The sequence below is a fragment of the Artemia sp. Qi Xiang Cuo genome, chromosome 4 (genome assembly GCF_049724085.1).
Source record: "Artemia sp. Qi Xiang Cuo chromosome 4, ASM4972408v1, whole genome shotgun sequence".
Lineage (NCBI taxonomy): Eukaryota > Metazoa > Arthropoda > Branchiopoda > Anostraca > Artemiidae > Artemia > Artemia sp. Qi Xiang Cuo.
Window position 1 is genome coordinate 81,055,712 of NC_142797.1, and position 20,241 is coordinate 81,075,952.

The following is a 20,241-nucleotide window of genomic DNA, read 5'->3' on the forward strand; positions in this document are numbered from 1 at the left end:
CATGTTTGGCCAAAAACTGCTGTACAGTATGGGCTGAATGGGCTGGTGCATTATCGTGATGCAATTTCCGACTACCAGACTCTTTAAACTCGAGTTTTTTACTCGTACAGCGTCTCGTAAACGGCAAAGTACATCAATGTAGTACTCCTTTGTTATGGTCTGTCCTTTTGGAGCATATTCATGATGAACAACAACTTGATAGTTTAAAAAAAAAGGTCGATATAACCTTCACTTGACTCCGGACTTGACGAGCTTTTGTGGGTCGTGGTGAATCAGAAATCTTCCACTTCGAAGATTGTACCTTCGTTTCTGGATCTTAGCCATATACCCAAGTCTCATCATCAGTTATAATTGATTTAAAAAAAAAAGAGATCATCAGATTTGGAACACTCTAGCAAATTAGTGGTAATCTGTTTTTGGTTTTCTTTTTGCTCATTTGGGAGCAGTTTTGGAACAAATTTGGCTGCAACTCTTCTCATGTCTAAATTATTCGTCAGTATGGTTTTTCCTGATCCAAATGAGATTTAGAGTCAAACGACGGTTACTTCGTATTGCTGTTCGTATTTTTTGGGTCATTTTTTCATTGTGGCTTGTTGACAGGCGTCCTTCGCGTTCATCACCTTCACCAGTTGTTCTACCCTCTTTAAATCGTTTAAATCATTCAAAAACGCGAGCACGGGACATGGTTTCATCTCCATAAGCTAATGATAACATTTGGTAGGTTTCTGTAGCTGTTTTTCCAGTTTATGGCAAAATCAAATGCACACTCGTTGTTCTATAATGAAATCCGACAGGACGTAAAAAACACACTTTACTTAGTCGCACCTAGAAGCCGACTGAGAAAATTTTTATCTAATCTATGTCTAATATATTTCCCAACATATAAAGCTAGATTAATATAGCACGTGCAAGTTCTTGCTCAAACCTGGTTTACGATTAATCATATCAGTCTCAATACTTTTTGATTAGACCTGTATAAGCTAATTTGTTTTAGATTTTCAACTCACTTTTTTTTATAGTTTGATCTTATAAAATCCTGTGGAAAATTGGTAGTATGTAGTAGTTGTGCTATGACGAAAGAATGCTTAAGTTTAGAACAGGATGTGTAGTTGAGGTAGTTGTATTTTCGTCTGCAGAAATGATTCCTTGTCTGATTGAAAACGATAAGAAGTAATTGAATGAAACAGAAGGTACTGATAGACAGTAGAATAATGGCTTACATGAACGTAAAGGCAGGAAAGAAAAATGGTTAGCCATGATTTTATTTCCTAATTGAAAAAAGGGTCAACAGCTATTTATTCTCAGGTCAAGAAGCGTTGTCACCCGGCTGGAAGTCTCTTCTACTGTTTTATATCAATTTACCATGATTTTTTTTTTAGTTTTGGATTACTTTTGCTTCGAAGTAGAGTAAAGGCCAGGGGATAATTATCTGCTACTTACAGCACTGTAAACACATGTGACAACCCTGTTAGATTCAGTTCTTCTGTCACCCCTTGGTGCCCGCTAACTAGCTACTATTGCGGGAATTAAGATATGACAACATATTTATTTTTTTTAATTAGAACGCCCAAAAATAATATTTAACTAATTTTTACTAAGTTACATTCAAATGAAGCAAGGGCAAATAATCATTACGTCACTTGATATTATTTGTCAATGCCGCCTGTTTTAATTCATCTCCAAGGTTTTGCTATTAAGAATGAGGAAGTTGAAAGTTATGATATATTAATCTGTGACCTATTTCGAAGGCTAATTTTCGTCAAACTTTCCTTTTAGATTCACAACTACAAGCGGTTCACATTCTGCGACCATTGCGGATCACTTTTGTATGGACTCTTCAAACAAGGGCTACAATGCTCAGGTTTTTATTTGTTTATTTACTTTTTGAAAAAAATTGTGGGAAACTAATAAGAGGAAAAACAACTAAAATCTTGTACCATTAAAATGGTTTGGGAAATTAATGTGGAAACTGATTATTAAGTGTGGGAAAAGTATCGGAAACTAGTAATAGAAAAAATGACCAATATCTAGAGTCAATAAAATGATTACGTGTGGGAAACTAACAGAGAAAAACGACAAACATCTAAACCTAATAAAATAACTAAATCTGAGAAAACCTGTAGGAAGCGAATAAGATAAAAAATAATTAACATATAAAGCCTATAAAATGACTAAGTGTGGGGAGATAATAAGAAAAAAAACGACTTACATCTAGAACCAATAAAATGATTGTTTATCATAAAAATCTAAAGATTATCTGTATATATTTTTTTCTACTTTTTTTGCTTTTGCTTTACATTGGGTCAAAGATAAAAAAAAAACTAATTGTGCCAGGATGGTAAACGATCGCTTCCTTAATTATATTTCGAGGAAATTAGCCGAGCCAGGTAATGAAACTTTGAGATTTTTCGGAATTGATGCTCGTCTTTATACCCAATATTTCTATAAATTTCTATTAATTAACCCATGTTCTGCATAGAATCAAGTAGAAAATTGATTGATCACAGAATAAAGTGAAATATAAAAAAGGCTGATTTTGAGTGTTTCTAGTTTTAGTTCTCGTGTTTCTAGTATTTTGAGTATCTTAAATCAGTTTGTAAGTACCATAAGCCTGCACGTACTTAGGTCTTCTGTCCCCTTTCTCCTCAAGTTCTAAATTTTTCCTGAATTTCTTGGCACTTCTTATTCAAATTGTCCAATAAATTTGTGTCCCCCTTGATAAGAGTACGAGCACGTAGCTCTGCTAAAGTATTATCTCTTACCAGCTTCCCATACTGTTTGATTCATTTACTTTTAAGAATAATCAAGCAATATCTATGGTTCTTCCAAAATATTTCTTACCGCTGATAAAAAAAAGAAAGTCAGTAAATTTTAAGCTGATATCCTTATTAAGCAAGGATGTCGTCGACCTTGACGATTCTTCCACCTTCAACATGGACCTTTTTCGAATTTGGACTACACTGTAGGATATAAATTCCGATTTTCGGTATATTCTGCCGCAATGACATCTATATATGAACCAATCTTCATCTAGTCAGTAAACTACTAGATGACTAAGTCAGTAGTCTAAGTCATCTAGTGACTAAGTCTAGTCAGTAGACTAAGTAGTAAACTTCTTATTCTTCATTCAGTCATTGACTAGTTAACACAAGAGAGTTATATCGTACTTTTTTGGATATTTTAACTTGGATACTTGGTAAATTTTCCACTGGCTGTTTTCAGCTCTACCTTTTTTGATCCCGCCCACTGTCATCAATCGCTGCTAGACATTCATACACACAAGGTGTGCGGACGCATTGAGAGAGAGATTTTGCTTTTTTCATTTTGTCATTTGCCAAAGCTATGCAAGTGGGAATTTGGGCGTTTGCCCAATTTAAATATTACAAGCTGTGGCCTTGCAAAATTACGCGTTTGATACCTGTCAAAGATGATGGGAGTAATTATGAAGTTTGCTGTTACGGAACTGACGAAATTAAGATAGTAACGTCAGAGAATATATGGGATTACGCGGAGAAATATGAAGAAGCGCTGAGAGATGGCGGTGCGATATGGCTGTTTATGGAGGACTCGGAAGGTTTAGCCGGGGATTTATCTGAGTCGGTTAACTTGATACAGCCAGAAATTGTAAACCTTCGTGACGGCATACATGGTGATATTCTTACGAGAGTGGAAGGCCAGTGCAGAAAATTATGAAGCTCTTCGGTGACACAGATTAAGTCAGATTTTCTTGATACTGTCACGCAAGCTTTCTATGAGGCGATTGATCTGCAATTCAAGAGTAGATTTTAACTGACTGAGAATTCACTTAGCGATTTGCGGACAAGAATTGTTCAAAATTGCGCAAAGCTCCAAAAGCTTGAAACTAAGCTGGATGATATAAACCAGTCTTCTCTTCTTACTAAGGTCTTTGTATCTGGGATCGACTCTCCCGCGCGTGATTTGCCTCACCTTGGTGAGAAAGTATTAGCTCGACTTAACAGTGAAATGGGACTCGATCTTGATAAATCCGTTGTCAAGGGTGCAAGGCGTTTGGGAGGTGCATCGGAAATAAAAACTCCGATTGAACTTACATTTTTTACTGAGGCTTCTGCAGTTGAGATCCTGCGCAATCGCAAGAATTTGAAAGGTTCCCGAATCTATGTAAATGAGGCTCTAACCAGGGAAAGGCAAGAAATCTACAAGATTGCGCGCAATAAGTTTGAATTGAAAAATGTATGGACTTTACAAGGTGTGGTTTATGTCAAGTGCGGTTAGCAAATCATTCCGTGTAAAACGATTTCCGACGTAGTTCAGATTCCCAATGTGTCTTATGAACCTATCGTTTAAATTAAGAAGCGGTGAATTTTTCTTTTCTTTTTGTTTGGCTTATGGATGGTTTTCAGTGTTTTCTTGATTCTCGGTTGAAATTAGATGTTATTCTAAATTTAGCTACTGGAAGTGATAAAGATATGCCTTGTGTAAATTATCCATCTGAATGTGATTATTCTTCAGGCGACTTTCTATCGGATAAAACAAAAAGTTGTGATTTTCCGATCCGATCGTTACATGTAAATGCCCAGGGGTTACAAAGTGCATTCAATGAACTGAAGCTCTTGCTTGCATCTAGTCCTATAGACAGTGTTGGAGTTTGCGAAACTTTTTTGTCTGCTAATACACCCCTTACAATGTTATATCTGCCCGGGATGAAGTGTATTTCGCGTACAAGGTGTCAGCTGCGAGAGGTCAGAATCTGTATATTCGTGATGACTGGTCTTTTAGTATTCTCAGTGATTTGTCTGTATTTGATGAAGGGTTATGTGAGACTATTTTTGTTGAAGTCGTACCTTTGAGCTGTAATCCATTTATTTTCGGGTCTGTTTATCGATCTCCGTTGGGTAACTCAAAAAAATTTTTTTTAGTTTTTGAACCGCTGTTGAAAAATATAGAAGCGTTGAAAAAACCGATTTCGGGTGATTTTAATTTTGATCTTTTGAATCTCGATGTTGGAAATAATAAGGAGTTTTTAACTATGATGTTGTGTTCTAATTTTCTTCCAAGTATTTCTCTGCCGACAAGAGTTACAGCTAACAGAGCTACATTAATAGATAATATATTTTTCTCTCCTGTTTTATTGGATGCAGAAAAATCGTCAGTAATTTTGTCTGATATGTCGGATTATTTTCCGGTGATTGTTCTTTTAAATTTAAATAATAGTAATAAACAACATCGAGATTCAACAATGGATAATTAAAAAAAAATGATATACATGGATTGATTGTAAAGTTCTACGTCAGTTAATTAGTGACCATGATTGGAGTTCGTTTTATGGCTCAGATGACGCAAATGCTGCGTTTTCAGATTTTATTGATCAAATGATGGGACTGCAGGATCGGGCTTCTTCAACACGAGTTTCGCATGGAAAGTTTGCGCAGAAATTTGACCCATAGATTACTGAAAGTATTTTGACATCGTTAAAACATAAAAATAGAAAATTTAAGAATTATTTAAAATTACAGACACCTGAGTCGTTTGAATAATTAAGAGTGTATAGGAATAAGCTAAATTAAATTATCAGACATGAGAAGAGAAAATATTATAAACAGAAATTTTTGGAGTATAAATCGGATATGAGAAAAACATGGCAATTGATAAATGAAAAGATACGTCCTCATAGTCGTAAAATTACTAGTGTTAATTGCCTTGTTTTAAATGGAGAAAATGTTACAGAGCCCAATGAAATTATAAATGCTTTTGGAGATTATTTCAGTAATATTGGTTCTAGACTTGCATCGACTATGAATATGCAACTGAATTCTCCTTCTGTTCCAGTTAATGAGCAACATGCAGAAAATTCGTTTTCTTTTTCTGAGATTAAGCCTCATGAGATTGAAAAAGTTATTCTAAAGCTTAGGCTAAATGGAGTTATTCTAAGGATGAATATGAATTTTTGGCTCAAACCGTAAAGCAAATAGCGTCAAGCATTTCACCTTTGTTGGCACATATTTTTAATCTATCACTTATGCATGGGGTTTTTCCTGAGCTTTAAAAAAACGCAAATGTTACAGCATTATCTAAAGTTGGGAGTTCAACTGACCCTTCAGATTATAGAGGCATTTCTCTACTTTCGGTTTTCAGCAAAATTTTGCAAAAACTTGCAAATAGTCAATTACAAAAATATTTATTTGATACTAAGATTTTACACACGTCTCAATATGATTTTATAAAAGGAAATTCAACTGAACTGGCCATTCATGAGCTTTTACTAAATATTAATGATTCACTAGACGATGGTCAACACGCGTTGGCGATTTTTCTTGATGTCGCCAAGGCGTTTTACACCGAAAATCATTCGTTGCTTCTTTTTAAACTCAAGGCTTATGGATTTTCAACACAAGCTGTTAAATTTTTTGCATCTTAACTTTGTGGGAGACGACTAGATTGTGTTGATAAATCTCGTGATCTCCGTTCCGAAACTTCTCCGATTAATTACGGAGTGCCTCAGGGCTGTCCTTTGGCCTATTCTATTTCTTCTTTTTATAAATGATTTGCCTGAAGTTTTGCCTCTTGTAAAATTATAATGTTTGCTGATTATGTAGTAATTTTTGCTTCTCACCGGGACCTATCAGTTCTTTTCCATAACCTCGAAAGTACGTTACTAACTGTATCTGATTGGTATTCAAGGAATTTACTAGCTCTTAATGAAAAAAAATGCCAATATATGTTATTTTCGCGAACTGGATGAGTAGTGTCAGATACCTTCTCTCTTTTCTTGAATGGTCTTGAATTAAAACGGGTAGATCAGTTCAAATATCTTGGGATTATTTTAGATGAAAATTTGTCGTTTCATAAATATGTAAAAACACTGTCGTTAAAAACTGCCCGAAATATTGGCATGCTAACTCGTCTTCGTCATTTCTTTCCTAAAGCTATTCTAAAATCTATTTATTATTCTTTCGTCCACCCATATTTTCTCTATTGCATTTCGGTTTGGGCATCTACCTTTTCGTCTGATTTCAAATCTCTCCAAATACTTAAGAATAAACCAATGAGGATTCTTTTTAATGTTGATTGCAGATCTTCAGTTAGACACCTATATGGGACTTCAGGAATTTTCTCTTTGTACCAATTTCATTTAATTTCTATCTCTAGTATTTGTCACGATTATCAATATAGTAATTTACCTGTAAATTTCTCCAGCATTTTTCCAACTAATTCTCAATTTCATAATTATCCTACTACGCATCGTTCAGACTTTTCGTGCGAAATTCGGCCGACATCGAGAGCGGGATTCAGCATCCGTCACACTGGCCCAAAAATCTGAAAATTCAATTCCAGCATCAGTTCGAGAATGCAGTAACAAGCGACATTTTCTAAGACTGGTGAAGAAATATCTTATGATATGCTAAGCATTTTGTTCATTGGGTTTTTTTTTTCGTTGTTGTAAAATTTAGTTAGAAAATGGATGTGTATTTTCGTTGGCAATATTTTCAGCGCTAAATTATGCCACCATGCATGTGCGCTGTTTTGTGACGTTTATTAATGTATGTGTTATAAATAAAAATATTCTACTATTCTACTACTCTACTAGTGGACTATCTTGTTTTCTAAGAAATTTGTCATTTTTTAAAATTGGTTCTTCTTTTTGTGGTGAAAAACAATGGTTTGTAACAGGGCGAAAATTTTCTTAAATTCTTGCTTCCCATCAATAATATTTTAAACCACTGAATTTTCTTGCAGAAATATGAGATTCAAGTAAAACGTGCTGTTTCTATACTTCTGATTGATAGAAGGCGTGGCAAAAAGAAAAGGGATCTAGCCCGCTGTTAAAGAGAATGTTACTTAGAAGCAGTTTTCCCCCTTTTTTAGCTGGTTATAAATAATTGAAGTCCCTCTTGAATCAAATGAAAATAAAAGAAGGAAGGGCATTTGCTCTTTTTCCCATCGTATCCCTGGGGCTCAGTCTAATGGGAACATCCATCTGATGGAGATATGCTGTATTATTAGCTAAGAAGTCCTGCTACTTCATTGCATATCATTCTGTTATGGCTAGGGTTATGGTGGTCATTAATCGTCAGCTTGCATTTTAGAGCATTATTTTCCCTTAGGTCTATATCAGACACAGAGAGATGAACTGCACCCAAAAGACATATGGCTGACTTCCAGTCAACCATATCATACTGTCTCAATTGCTCTAAGTCTAAGCTCTACGGAAACAACGGAGTAAGATTCCACAAAGTTTGTTTTTTCAAAAAATAAATCAGGAAAATCCCCTTCCCCGCCTCTCTTTACCCTCCTCCTCTCTCTCTTTTTCTCCCACTTTCGCTGCTTTTTTGTTGCTATTCGTTTTAAACTTATCTAAAAATTGTCTATGCATCACATTTTTCATTTTTCAGACTTTAATTTTCTATTGACTAATTCAAGCAGTTCTTCAATTGTATCCCATTCTCCCTGTTATTATCCCTCGTTATTACCCTTTTGCTTTCTGTTCTATTCGATTGGACTTTTCAAATAGTATTATTACTAATAATGTTTTTTTTTTTTCTGCATGGTACTTATTATTTGTAGTATATCTATATTCCTTCAAAAGGTCAGATTGTGACGTAACTATTTTATTATTGTAGAAACTTGTTTAATTTTTTATTTCTAGTTTGTAATATGAACGTACATATTCGCTGTCAGAAAAATGTGGCGAATAACTGTGGTATTGACACAAAACAACTTGCTGAGATACTCAAGGGAATGGGGTTAAAAAACGAACATCTCAACCCTCCTGCTAAACCCAAGAAGGTAAGTTGATTTTTTATAAAACCAAATTAATTGTGGGATATTTCAGCAACTTTTTCAGACGCTTCAGGTGTAGGCAGGAATTAAGGTTGGCCAATACTCTTGCTTCAAGTTATGATTTGAATCTTAACTTCGTCCAAGCCGTCTCCATTACTTTCAGTCATTGATCTGCAAATTGGCTCATCAATTCGATTTCTTCCTCTTGCAAGTACACAGGCTAAACCGGGTTTGATATGCTGGACATGAAGATTATGTTTTAGAGATACGTTTTTTAGATCCATTGATTGAGCGATGATTACAACCCTGGTGAGCATTGCTTGTGCTTTTGTGGTACTTCTGGATAGAATAGTAGTGCCATCTATATTGCTAAATCACTGAAGGACAACTTGGATCCCCAACGTGGATCTTGACATTATTCAGTTAATCACAAATTAAAAGGTAAGGGTAAGGGAACACAGAACACATATCTTACACACGCTCTATCAAGATCATTTTGGATAGGTCTCCGTTAGCATGGAAGTGCATTTATTATCGCAATATGCTTCTATTAATTTTATCACTTTATTATGTACTTTGCCTTTCGTCATAGATTTCAAAATGTCACATTTTAGGACTGATTCAAATGCCGTTATGAAGCCTATAAGCCCACTAATCGTGGACTGCACGTATTTTGTTTCGCTGCTGAAGGATTCATCTTAGCGTAAATAGTTGGTCAACCCATCTCTCTTTTGAATAAAAACCAGCTTGGTCGGATATGATTAGTTACTTTTTGAGTTTTAGTTGCTAAAATATTCCTTCAACTGTTTTGCTTCCGAAATAATAATAACCTCAAGAACATTGTAAAAGCTACTCTTCAAAACATCAAAGGTTAATACGTTTTGTGTCACGTTAAGTGTCAGATGTACTAATTACTTATCGAAGTTTCGTGAGAAAAAACTGTCATCGGTGAGACTCAAACCTACTGCCTCTTCAACACTAGAAAAGCACTCTCCCATTTATATATAATGGAATATCCTTTCAAACCTTAACTAAAAACCCCGCCAACACACTTCCTCATACCTCATAATAGGACATAATTTTACCACTCATGGTAATATAATATAAACTTGAAACGCCGTTTGCGACAAAGGAAGAACTACACGAATATATCAAGACCCATCACTTCAGCATAACTGAGCCTATAATCCAGGTTTGTACTTTACTTAAACCTTGGTTATATATCTTGTCCTGCATTGGCCAGTGTTCAAATGGGACAGATGCAGTCAGTTGCCCTTTCTAAACTTTGAATCTAAAATTAACCATTTTCAGTCTTAATGAAAACGCTATATACCGCAAGAATGGACTTAATTGACATACGCTCAATCCCAAAGATTGTGTTTAAAAAAAAAATACAAGTTCGAAAATTCGTATCGTGATGAGAAAGAGAAATTATTAGCGGGGATAAGCAGCTATTACATAAACTTGTAAGAACCTGCTTCCAAGCTACCCAGCTAAACTCTTGCAAATTGAACTATCAATTTTGGTTTTGTTGGATAAATAGTTATTACGAGGAGCAATAAAAATGACTGCAGTATCCCTTTAACATTTTATATATTTAGCAAAGATGAAAAAAAAACTCGAGATCGCAAAATAATTTAAAAGAATATATTTTTACCGTCATTTTTTTCTTTATTGAATATTGCATCCCTTGTTCCATCCGTTGTTTTCTATTTTATTTCTAAATAGGAATGTTCACTTGTTTACGTTCCTAGAAATCTATGTTTCCTTTAAAGGCATGTGTCGTTTATCCATTGATGACAGATTGCACTATTTCCAGCACGTAAGCCACTAAGTTCTAATTCTTCTACCGCTTTTTTAAAACACACCTGGCTAGAAATTCCAGTCAGGCGAATTTTTGAGCAATGCGGTTGCTAATTAAGGATTTAACTTGGTCTTTAGCTAATATTAACACAATTTGTGTAGTACGCTAGGCTATTATGTGTCAATGGTGGAGACAAATATAAAAGTAAAACGTTAAAGAAAATTTACACGAATGAAATAATAAATAACTAAAAAAATAAGGGTATATTAATGTGTATCAATGGTAAAGACAAATATAAAAGCAAAAACATTAAAAGAGAATGCACATATATAAACTTAGTTAAGACTAAATAATTAACAATGATAGAATAATTAATAAAAGAAGGAAAAATGGAACAAAAGTGAAACACATTAAGCATATAACATAGAGAACCGTTCTTTGAATTTCTTGCCAATAAAATACTACTTTTGTTCTTAGCTATATGTTGAATGCTGACCACGTGCTCAAATTCCTATCGGACCCATTATGAGCTGATAGCGGCCAGATTAGGATCTGACTAAGCTCTTTGGCAAATATTAGCGTAGTTAGCTCTGCGATTCACTAATCTACAGTCTAACAATGTGTTTTATTCATTCACAAAAAAGAGCAAAAGCAAAAAATTGTGAATTAGTATAACTTTGGAGTTGAATATAGTATCGAAATTTGAATCAGACGTCAACTATGATGTAGCTGGAAGGGGTTGTCTTCAAATGTAAAACTCAAAAAGTTGTGAGCTGAAGACAGTAAACACATCCTCTAGCCAGTGGGTTACCCTCACCCATTACCTTAGACTGAAATGCCTAGCCGGATCTTTGAACATATGTGTGCAACTAACAAAAAAAGAGTAAAGGAAAAAAATTTTTTTAAGTAGTATAAATTCGAAGTTGAATATAGTATCAAATTTGAAGTAGGCGACAACTATGGTGTTGCTGGAAGAAGTGGTGTTCAAATATAAAACTCACTATCCCTCTAGAAAATCATCTAACTTTAGTGTAAAGCTAGTTGTGGGCTGAAGATAGTAAACCCATCCCCTAGCCATTTAGTTACCCTCACCCCTTAACCTAGACTGAAATGCCTAGCCAGATGTTAGGACATGTGTGTGCATATTAAAAAACTGTTGAAAGTTGACTCTAATGCTTCATTTTGTATTTAATATTTCTTACTTTTAGAAAAAACAACGCCAGCATAAATTCTGCTGTCTGCAAATTTCTAGTTCACGAATCATTACTCCTCCTTCTGTTTTTTAGATATCAATTCACGATTCTCGTATGTCTCAAATGACAAGTACAACAAATATTTCCCTTAGTGGCTCTATTATTATTGAAACTGAGGAAGTAAATCAGCCTGGTATTGGCAATGACGAAGAAATTCATCTTCGTCTTGAAGCCCAAAAAGTGATGGAAGATCGTTTGAAAAACAAAATGAAAGATATACCGGTGAAAGAGAAGGGAGAGCCAAAGATGGAGCAGAGGAGACCAGAAGAGTCGCTTAGCATGGAGGATTTTAGCTTTATTAAAGTGCTTGGTAAAGGATCTTTTGGTCGGGTTCTTTTAGCCGAGAAAAAAGGAACAGATGAAGTTTATGCAGTTAAGGTAATTTTCCATATACTGAACCATTTATGAATTTAGTTAGTTATTTTCGTAATATAAATAATAAAATAATATTGAAAGCATTGAAGAGTATTTTACTCATAGAAAATATCTCACACTTAATAATCCGATCACAAAGCATTAAATTGTTACTTTATACTTGTGACAGCCTTTTTTTACTTAGATGTCTGGAGACGTCCCAAATATTAGCCCATCTAAAGATTTATTTTTGAACGTATTTTATTGTCCTTCTTCTAACTTGAAGGTTTGATGCTTCTGTTTACCTTCGGTTTCCTCTTACAATAAAACGTGTTCATGGAGATTGTAATCCTACAATAGTTTTCAGATTTGTAAACAAGAATTGAGTTAAACTTATTTAAAACCAAATATATGCAAGAATTAGGAGGTAAACCTATTTACCGAGTTAAACTTATGTACAACCAGTGGTGTCAGTTGAGGGGAGGTGAAATTGTCATCCCCTCTCTCCATAGATTTTGGTCCCCCCCCCCCCTCATATTTTGAACATACCTTCTTTTTTTGGTACATTCATTGAAAATGCATTTTTTTTTGGAATTTTTATTAAAAAAAAAAGAGAGAAAAAACGAATAAAATAACCCTCTAAATTTCGTGGATAAACGACACTGTATACAACCAACACGTCTATAAAAAGACATTCCATTTTTTTTTTTTTTTTTGAGCTTTTTTATTATAATGTTTGTGGAAAGAAAGGAAAATAGATTAAAGTATCTTTTAATCTAATCAGTGGCCTCAGTGATCGTTTTGGCTTATATTTTAAACCAATAATTTTCAGTGGTTAAACTCCAAAGCTCATTTTGTGCTTCTTTTCATCTTGCTATGGTATGTACCACCTACACGTAAAAACAAATAAGTTCAAACAATTTATTATGTGAATTAATCCTTAAGTTTGGGCAGTTAGAAAGTGAACAGATATGACTTTGGAGTATTTAAAAACTGATTACCATATTACTTTCATACATTTCATTTGACGCTATATATCACGATCTTGAACAACATAAAAAAATTGTGCCATAAGAAAGATAAAAAACTCTAATTAAATTAGTGAAAAGGCTCCAAAGATATAGCTCTTCTGTATTTGCTAGCACTTCTTTGTTTAATATTGCTCTATTGTCCGATTTATTGATAACAACGTTGTATGGTGTTTAGTTCTACTTAAACGAAAATACCAACTCGGCTAAAATTGAAGTTTCTGAATGGATGGGGCTTAGGTATCGGCAAATTACACTATTTTAATGCTTGTTAACTTTTTGTAGGTGCTCAAGAAGGATGTAATAATACAAGACGATGATGTTGAGTGCACTTTGACCGAAAAAAGAATACTCGCTCTTGCGGCCAAACACCCGTTTCTTACGGCACTTCATTCGTGTTTTCAAACTCCTGTAAGTATCTACTTCTTCTTAATCTGTGGCCTTTATTAGTTATAAATATCTCATCTTATGGCCTTTAAGTGCTCATACCACAGTCGCTTTTGTTTGTTGCGCACTTTTTGCGCAATAGACTAGTTAACATTACGTAAGTTATGCGACACAAAGGAAATTACAGCCTAAACCCAGTTTAATAGTTTAAGTCAGTACCGGTCTTGTCATTGATCATGTTTTTAAATTGTCTGAAGGATTTGATCCTATCTTTTGTAGGGGTAAGAACTTGAACAAAATTAGTTAATTGGTAAAATGTGTTTTTTCAGAAATGGTGAGTCACACTTAAAAAAAAAAAAAACAGGAAGATTGGAGAGTAGTTAATAACATTTTAACAAGTTATCTGAGCTATTCCACGCAAAGATGAAGAAAGAAAATTTAACTTTTTTTTTCATAGACTTTGCTGAAATATCATTGTGCTGCGAAACTACACTGCTACTTTCTTAGTTTTGGTTTTGTTGTATTGTTACCACCCATCACTTGCTTGGTAATAGCAAAAGATGAAAATGCAAAGTTTTTTTTCCCGTATTGGGGATCATGGAGCGAAGAAAAAAAAATCTGGAAATTTTACCGATTTTTCATCCTTTTTTCTTTTTATTTTAACAAAACAGTATAAGAATAAACAAAACAAAAATTTTTTTGCTCGGAAAGTTGAGCTTCTTAGCGACCCCATAACGTCTTACTCATATAGAAGTTGGAATAGTCTCGTCGAAATCCAAGATAAGATGTTCTGTGTCTCTTCTAGATTTCTAGAAAATAATCCTTGAAAGTGTAATCCACAAACCCAAACTTGGATTTTCATTAAATTTTTAGTAAAACCTTTGATTTTGATTAAATTTCTAGAAATTGCGTGTGTATGCAAAAGATTGGACTCAGAAGTACGGCTAAACAAGTATAGCTGTGACCTGACTACTGACGCGGGGGGGGGAGAGGATTTTGTCTGGTTTTCTGCCGTTTGTGCATCTGCCAGGAGGCATTTCAGATTAAGCAAACTTACGGGGAAGCAAAAGTTATTGCCTTAATTGTTGCTTTTGGAGTGTGTAGGCACAACATCTCGTCGAAATTCGAGATAAGATATTCTGCGTCTCTTCTATATTTCTAGAAAATAATCCTTGAAAGTGTAATCCACAAACCCAAACTTGGATTTTCATTCAATTTTTATTAAAACCTTTGATTCTGATTAAATTTCTAGAAATTGCGTGTGCTTGCAAAAGATTGGACTTAGAAGTAGACCTAAACAAGTATAGCTGTAATCTGACTAATGAGGGGGGGGGGGGGGGTTCTGTTTTTTTTTTCGTTTGCGCATCTGCTAGGAGGAGGCATTTTAGTATTAAGCAAACTTACGGGGAAGCAAAAGTTATTGTCTTAATTGTTGCTTTTGGAGTGTGTAGGCACAACCTGACTTTTCTGAGTTTGTGGGGAGTGGGTATTCTACATTCTTGTCTTCAGGACATCTAATAGAAGGGGTTATCCATCTCAAACAAACGTGGCTGAAAGTATCGGTTGTATCAATTGAAAGAAGTGATCGATTTTTGCGACGCCCATGTTGACCTTCGTGGAAGCTCCTAATTTCTTAAGCCCGTCTAACAGGAGGGAGCGTTGGATTCCGATCAAACGCGGTGAGAATTGAGAGCTAGGCTCATACTTATACGCTTTTGGGGTCTGTACCTAATATTTCCTCAGTTCAGATAGGGAATTATCACTAGGCTTTTAGTGGAATTCAGCCAAACCTGCTTAATAGTTATAGCTATGGATCCAAGGACTAAGCACAGCTCGAGGAAAACGAGGACACATTCTCCAGGACAGACCTCACCCTGAACAAAGCAGGTGCTATATGCGTGAACTGGAGGCCTAAGTGGGAAGTGATAAGTAGCCCACGAAGTGAGCTTTTGCTTGTAAGTTCAATGCTTGTAAGTTAAATATCGAACGCTACACAAAATATTACTATATAAAGGATGTGTAGGTTGTAAGGAGAAAAAAAAGAATTATTTTCTTAGGTAAAATTTTATTGCAGTGTGCCTTTAGGGTGCTAGGCTCCTTAGTTCATTGGTAGACAAAAAATAAAATTCGCTTACAGAATATTGTAAGGTTTGATCAGACTCATATTGTGTTAAAGACTGAGAGGGTCTCGCATGAGAATGCGTGCCGATACTATCAGTCCATTTTTTTGTAATTACAAATAATTCGCTTACCATTTAACTAATCGGGAAAATTCGCTTACCAGTGGGCTAAGCCTAAAAACCCGACGACCAAAGAGGACACTGAACCGATTCCCTTGCTGTTAACAGAAATGTTTTTTAAATTTTAAAAATGTAAAATTGTCAAATTGTAAAAATAAATAAATGAAACTAACTAGTAGAAGTAAGCAAATTTATATAACTGGTAAATGTCAGTAACTCCCAGCCAATCACTAATCCTCAGCTCTGGAAACAAATGCGTGATGTCATACACCGGGTGAAAAGTCCCTTGTCCCAGTGAAAAGACCTGGCGACCCGAATAACCTTCTGGTGTCAACCTATGATTCCCTTGCTGTTATTCATCCTTCCTGGTATTTAAAAGGTATACTCTAAACCAGTTGACCAAGTTATATATAAAAGGTGCCTGTAAATCGGCTAGGTTTGAAGTATTATTTACCTTATAGGATCGACTATTTTTCGTCATGGAGTACGTAAACGGTGGTGATTTGATGTTTCAAATTCAACGTGCCCGGAAGTTTGATGAAGCCAGAGCTCGTTTTTATGCAGCAGAAGTCACTTGCGCTCTTCAGTTTCTGCATAAATATGGTGTTATCTATCGGTAAGATTGTAATTTCAAATGGTCAGTGTATCAATCAATCAATAGCTTTATTGCCCAAAAAAACAAACAAGGGTTCAATATGGAGTAGATGAGAAGACAAAAAAAAAGGAAAGGAGAAAGAAGAACACACTCACAATGAAAAATATGCTACCAAGAATAGATTCAAATATTTCTACTAACACATAGCAGGATGGAAGCTGTTTGCCCTATCAAGCCTATAAAAATAGCGACCACGACGCTGCTCAGCCGCAGTTAGTGGCTCAGTTAACCCGTAGGCTGACACTAGTCTTTTATTTCTAGCCCATAGGGGTATGCACAAGAGAAATTTCGCGAAACGAAACTATACGGATCTAATAGTCTTTTTATCAGTAGCCGTAAACATATTCTAAAATGGAGTCAGTGCGAGGACATGAGGCATCGCAAAAGCGTTGTAGACACGGGCGAGAATACGCCTGCTGTAGCAAGCTTTACAGCAAACTAGCACACCAAACGCTTTTCTAAGTTTATCACTTAGATGAGAGATAAGGAGAGCCCTAGTCGTAATTTGCTAAGGAGAGCAAATTAGCTATGAGTAGCTAATTTGGATGTAAATACATGAACAAGTTTTGAAAGCTAAAAACTTCATCCGCATATCCCCCCCCCCCCCCGACTTAAACATGTAAAAACTTAAATGTTTCGAATTGTAAATTCACCAGAATTTGCTTATGTTTATAAAGAGATGACTTTTGTAAACTTTCTTGTGGGGCTGAACAATGTGACCTTCTTCTGGAGTACATTTCATAATGTTTTAACAATCAAATTGTTTAGAATGTTGAATTACACAAAATGTGAGGAAGATTTTGAGCTGGGTGTGCTGAAGTATTTAAGAACCTCACTCATGCCCTGTTACTCCTAGAAAAATCTCAGTCATGTCCGGTTCCTCATCCTCGTAAAACCCTACTCGTGCCTACACAAATGGGCAAATGCAAATACCCGTGCCATTTAACCAAACACTTGGGAAAATATAGGCTTCACCCTTTCCCTGCAATTCCAAGGGACTTGTTGGTCATATGTCAAAATTTATGACACGGTATTCCACCTTTAGACCACAAGCGACCAAGTCTATTAGGCTTAGGTTTCACTTGTTTGCCGCCTGTAAGTGCAACCAAATTCAGTCCAGATTTTGCATACAAGTCCAGTGGACATTGTCCGTCACGCGACAACCCAAAATCAATCGAATCTTTCATCCCTTAATTCTATGACTATCTACCTTAGTTCTGCCCTAGGAATGACCTATGAATGAATGATAGATAGACTTATCTATCAACAAATGAAATGACATCATTTTTATACTGTACAATCCTAAAAAGGGCTTATCCCAGATTTGCCTCTCAATCACTCGAACTATCTGTCTTGGCTTTTTTTACAATTAGCCATGCCTTGATGTCTACTGCAATTGAAAATCAAGAATTTTGCAGTAGGCATCAAGACATGGCTAATTGTAGATTGATTTTTTGTCGCGTGACAGGCAGACCCATTTGCAAATGAGTCTGTTCATTTGCATATGGGCATTAATATTGAAATGTTTAACATTTCCTGATTATTGTGCTTGTTATTAAGCAGTTAACTTATCTCCGAGGGAGAAGGGATTACTGGTTAGGACTAGTTTTAATTATGATGGTAGGCGTAGTTTAGGTAAAAATCATATGTAATGGATCTTTTTCGTGGAAACTGAAATCTTAATGGATTAAAAGAATTGATGAACTATTAAATAAATGCAAAACATCTTTAACTGACACTTTATCCTATGATTTAGTGGTAAATAGTTTTGTTAACTTAATTATAAATATTTCTACTAAAATAATTATTAATTATTATAATAAAACTGCTAAAACAAATTCTTAATCATAAAACTGCTAAAATAAATTCAAAACAGATTTCTTTTGAATCTGTCAAGATTTAGATCCTATTATAATGGAAGGTTGACATGACCCCCATCGTCCTTGAGAAAAGGGTTGTAAGCTACGAAATTTAGTCCATTGTTGACATACAGTATTTGTTATTGGGAAATATATGGGAATTTTTGGGTTGTATTTTCTACGGGGAGGATTTTCCACAGGAGAAATTTCCGTAGGAAGGAAAGTCTCTGGGGGTATTTTCTGGGGAAATCTTACACGGGAGGGGGGAGCAAAGGAGATTTCCTAGTGTGGTTTAGAAAAATGGTCATAATTAAATTAAAAAAAGTTTTTGACCCGAAAGTAAGGAGCGACATTAAAAATTTGAAACGAGCAGAAATTATTCCGAATGTAAAGGGGGTTGTTCTGTCCTCAAACTTCGCTCTTTACGCTAAAGTTTTACTTTTTATCACAATTTTATAAGAAAGACTATCTAAACACAAAGCCCGTTGAAGTATTTCTAAAGAACTTTTGAGACTCTAGCGTAATGAGCGAGGTTGTCGGAAAACACAGACCCCCTCGTATACGATATAGTTTCTGTTCGTTTTAAGTTTTAATGTTGCTCCTTACTTTCAGTTGATTTTTTTTTTTTTTTATAAATAGTTAGGAATATGTCTGTTGACAGAAGATTTAATCGGATCTGTTTTTAATTTTTTTTTTATTTCAGTGATTTGAAGCTTGACAACATATTGCTGGATGCAGATGGCCACTGTAAGTTGGCTGATTTTGGAATGTGCAAAGAAAACATAATGGGTGGTAGTACCACTTCAACTTTTTGTGGAACACCTGACTATATAGCTCCAGAAGTGAGTGTTTTTTTTTAATATTAATTCATTATTTTAAGGTATTTTTTACCTTAAAATATTATTTGGCAGATTATTATTATTTATTTATAAATTATTTGACAGATTTTTTCGTAGTACCATCATACAAATAAAATATTCAAAATGTAAACTTTTTTTTACTTGTTTCGTTTTTTTAATAAAAGAATTCTTTTGAAATGAAATAGACTAAAGAATCAAAGTACACGTAATTGCAAGCCAAATTTGCAATTACCCAAGCAAGAATTGAGACCATCTAAGATAATTTGTGATTGCTAAGGAAATGTTTAAGAATGTTACAAGTTGCTTTATTTTAGTATCGAACTTATTTGTATTGAATTTTATTTTGAATAGCTAATCTCTTACAAAACAAGCAAAGAAGCAAAGTGAGGACCAAATTAAGAAACAATGATAAAAGAACATTCAGTTAGAAATTTGATTGAAAATAAATCCTATATATTTCCTTTGATACAGCCAATCTCGTGCAAGATTTTGATTTACTTGACCTCTTTCAAGCCTATTTTTCTTTTGATGAAACATAACTTTCTATGAATCCATTCGTCGTAATTGGAGCTTACAATTACCCCCTTATTTCTATCAAGTGAGACATGGATGTGCAGCCATTTCAATATTTTCCCTGTCTTATTATAGGAAGCAAGGTATGAGCAAGGATTGCTGGAGAGGTTATGTTCGAAGCAATTCTTGCACATACCTGACAACAAAGAAAAGAAGTATCATCAACGAATAATAATAATAATAGTGATTTTTAGGGTTTTTAGGTAAATTTTGACCAAATCATATTATTGACTTACGAATAAAGTGAATATACCACTCGATGCCTTTTTTTATGCTCTTTCCAAATATAATAATCGTTTTTGTCGGAAATGAATTTGACCCCCACTCCTATATACCAATTTAGGGTATATATTTGCACATTCGGGGGGGGGGGAATTTTATTTCTGATGTAAATGGGAGGTAAGTTTGAACTGTACCCCCACCCCCCTAATGTGCAAATATATACCCTAAATTGGTATATAGGGGTGG

The 20,241-nt window shown here is 34.9% G+C and overlaps 1 protein-coding gene across 1 annotated transcript in view; it reads left to right on the forward strand.

The window, feature by feature from the left end:
* Positions 1–20,241, forward strand: part of LOC148953493 (calcium-independent protein kinase C-like) — a 54,552-nt gene that overhangs the window by 25,915 nt on the left and 8,396 nt on the right. The window contains exons 5-10 of the mRNA XM_089088566.1: positions 1,777–1,861; positions 8,627–8,766; positions 11,851–12,195; positions 13,485–13,610; positions 16,288–16,442; positions 19,044–19,182. Coding sequence (XP_088944692.1) covers positions 1,777–1,861; positions 8,627–8,766; positions 11,851–12,195; positions 13,485–13,610; positions 16,288–16,442; positions 19,044–19,182 — 990 coding nt within the window. The remainder of the gene's footprint in view (positions 1–1,776; positions 1,862–8,626; positions 8,767–11,850; positions 12,196–13,484; positions 13,611–16,287; positions 16,443–19,043; positions 19,183–20,241) is intronic.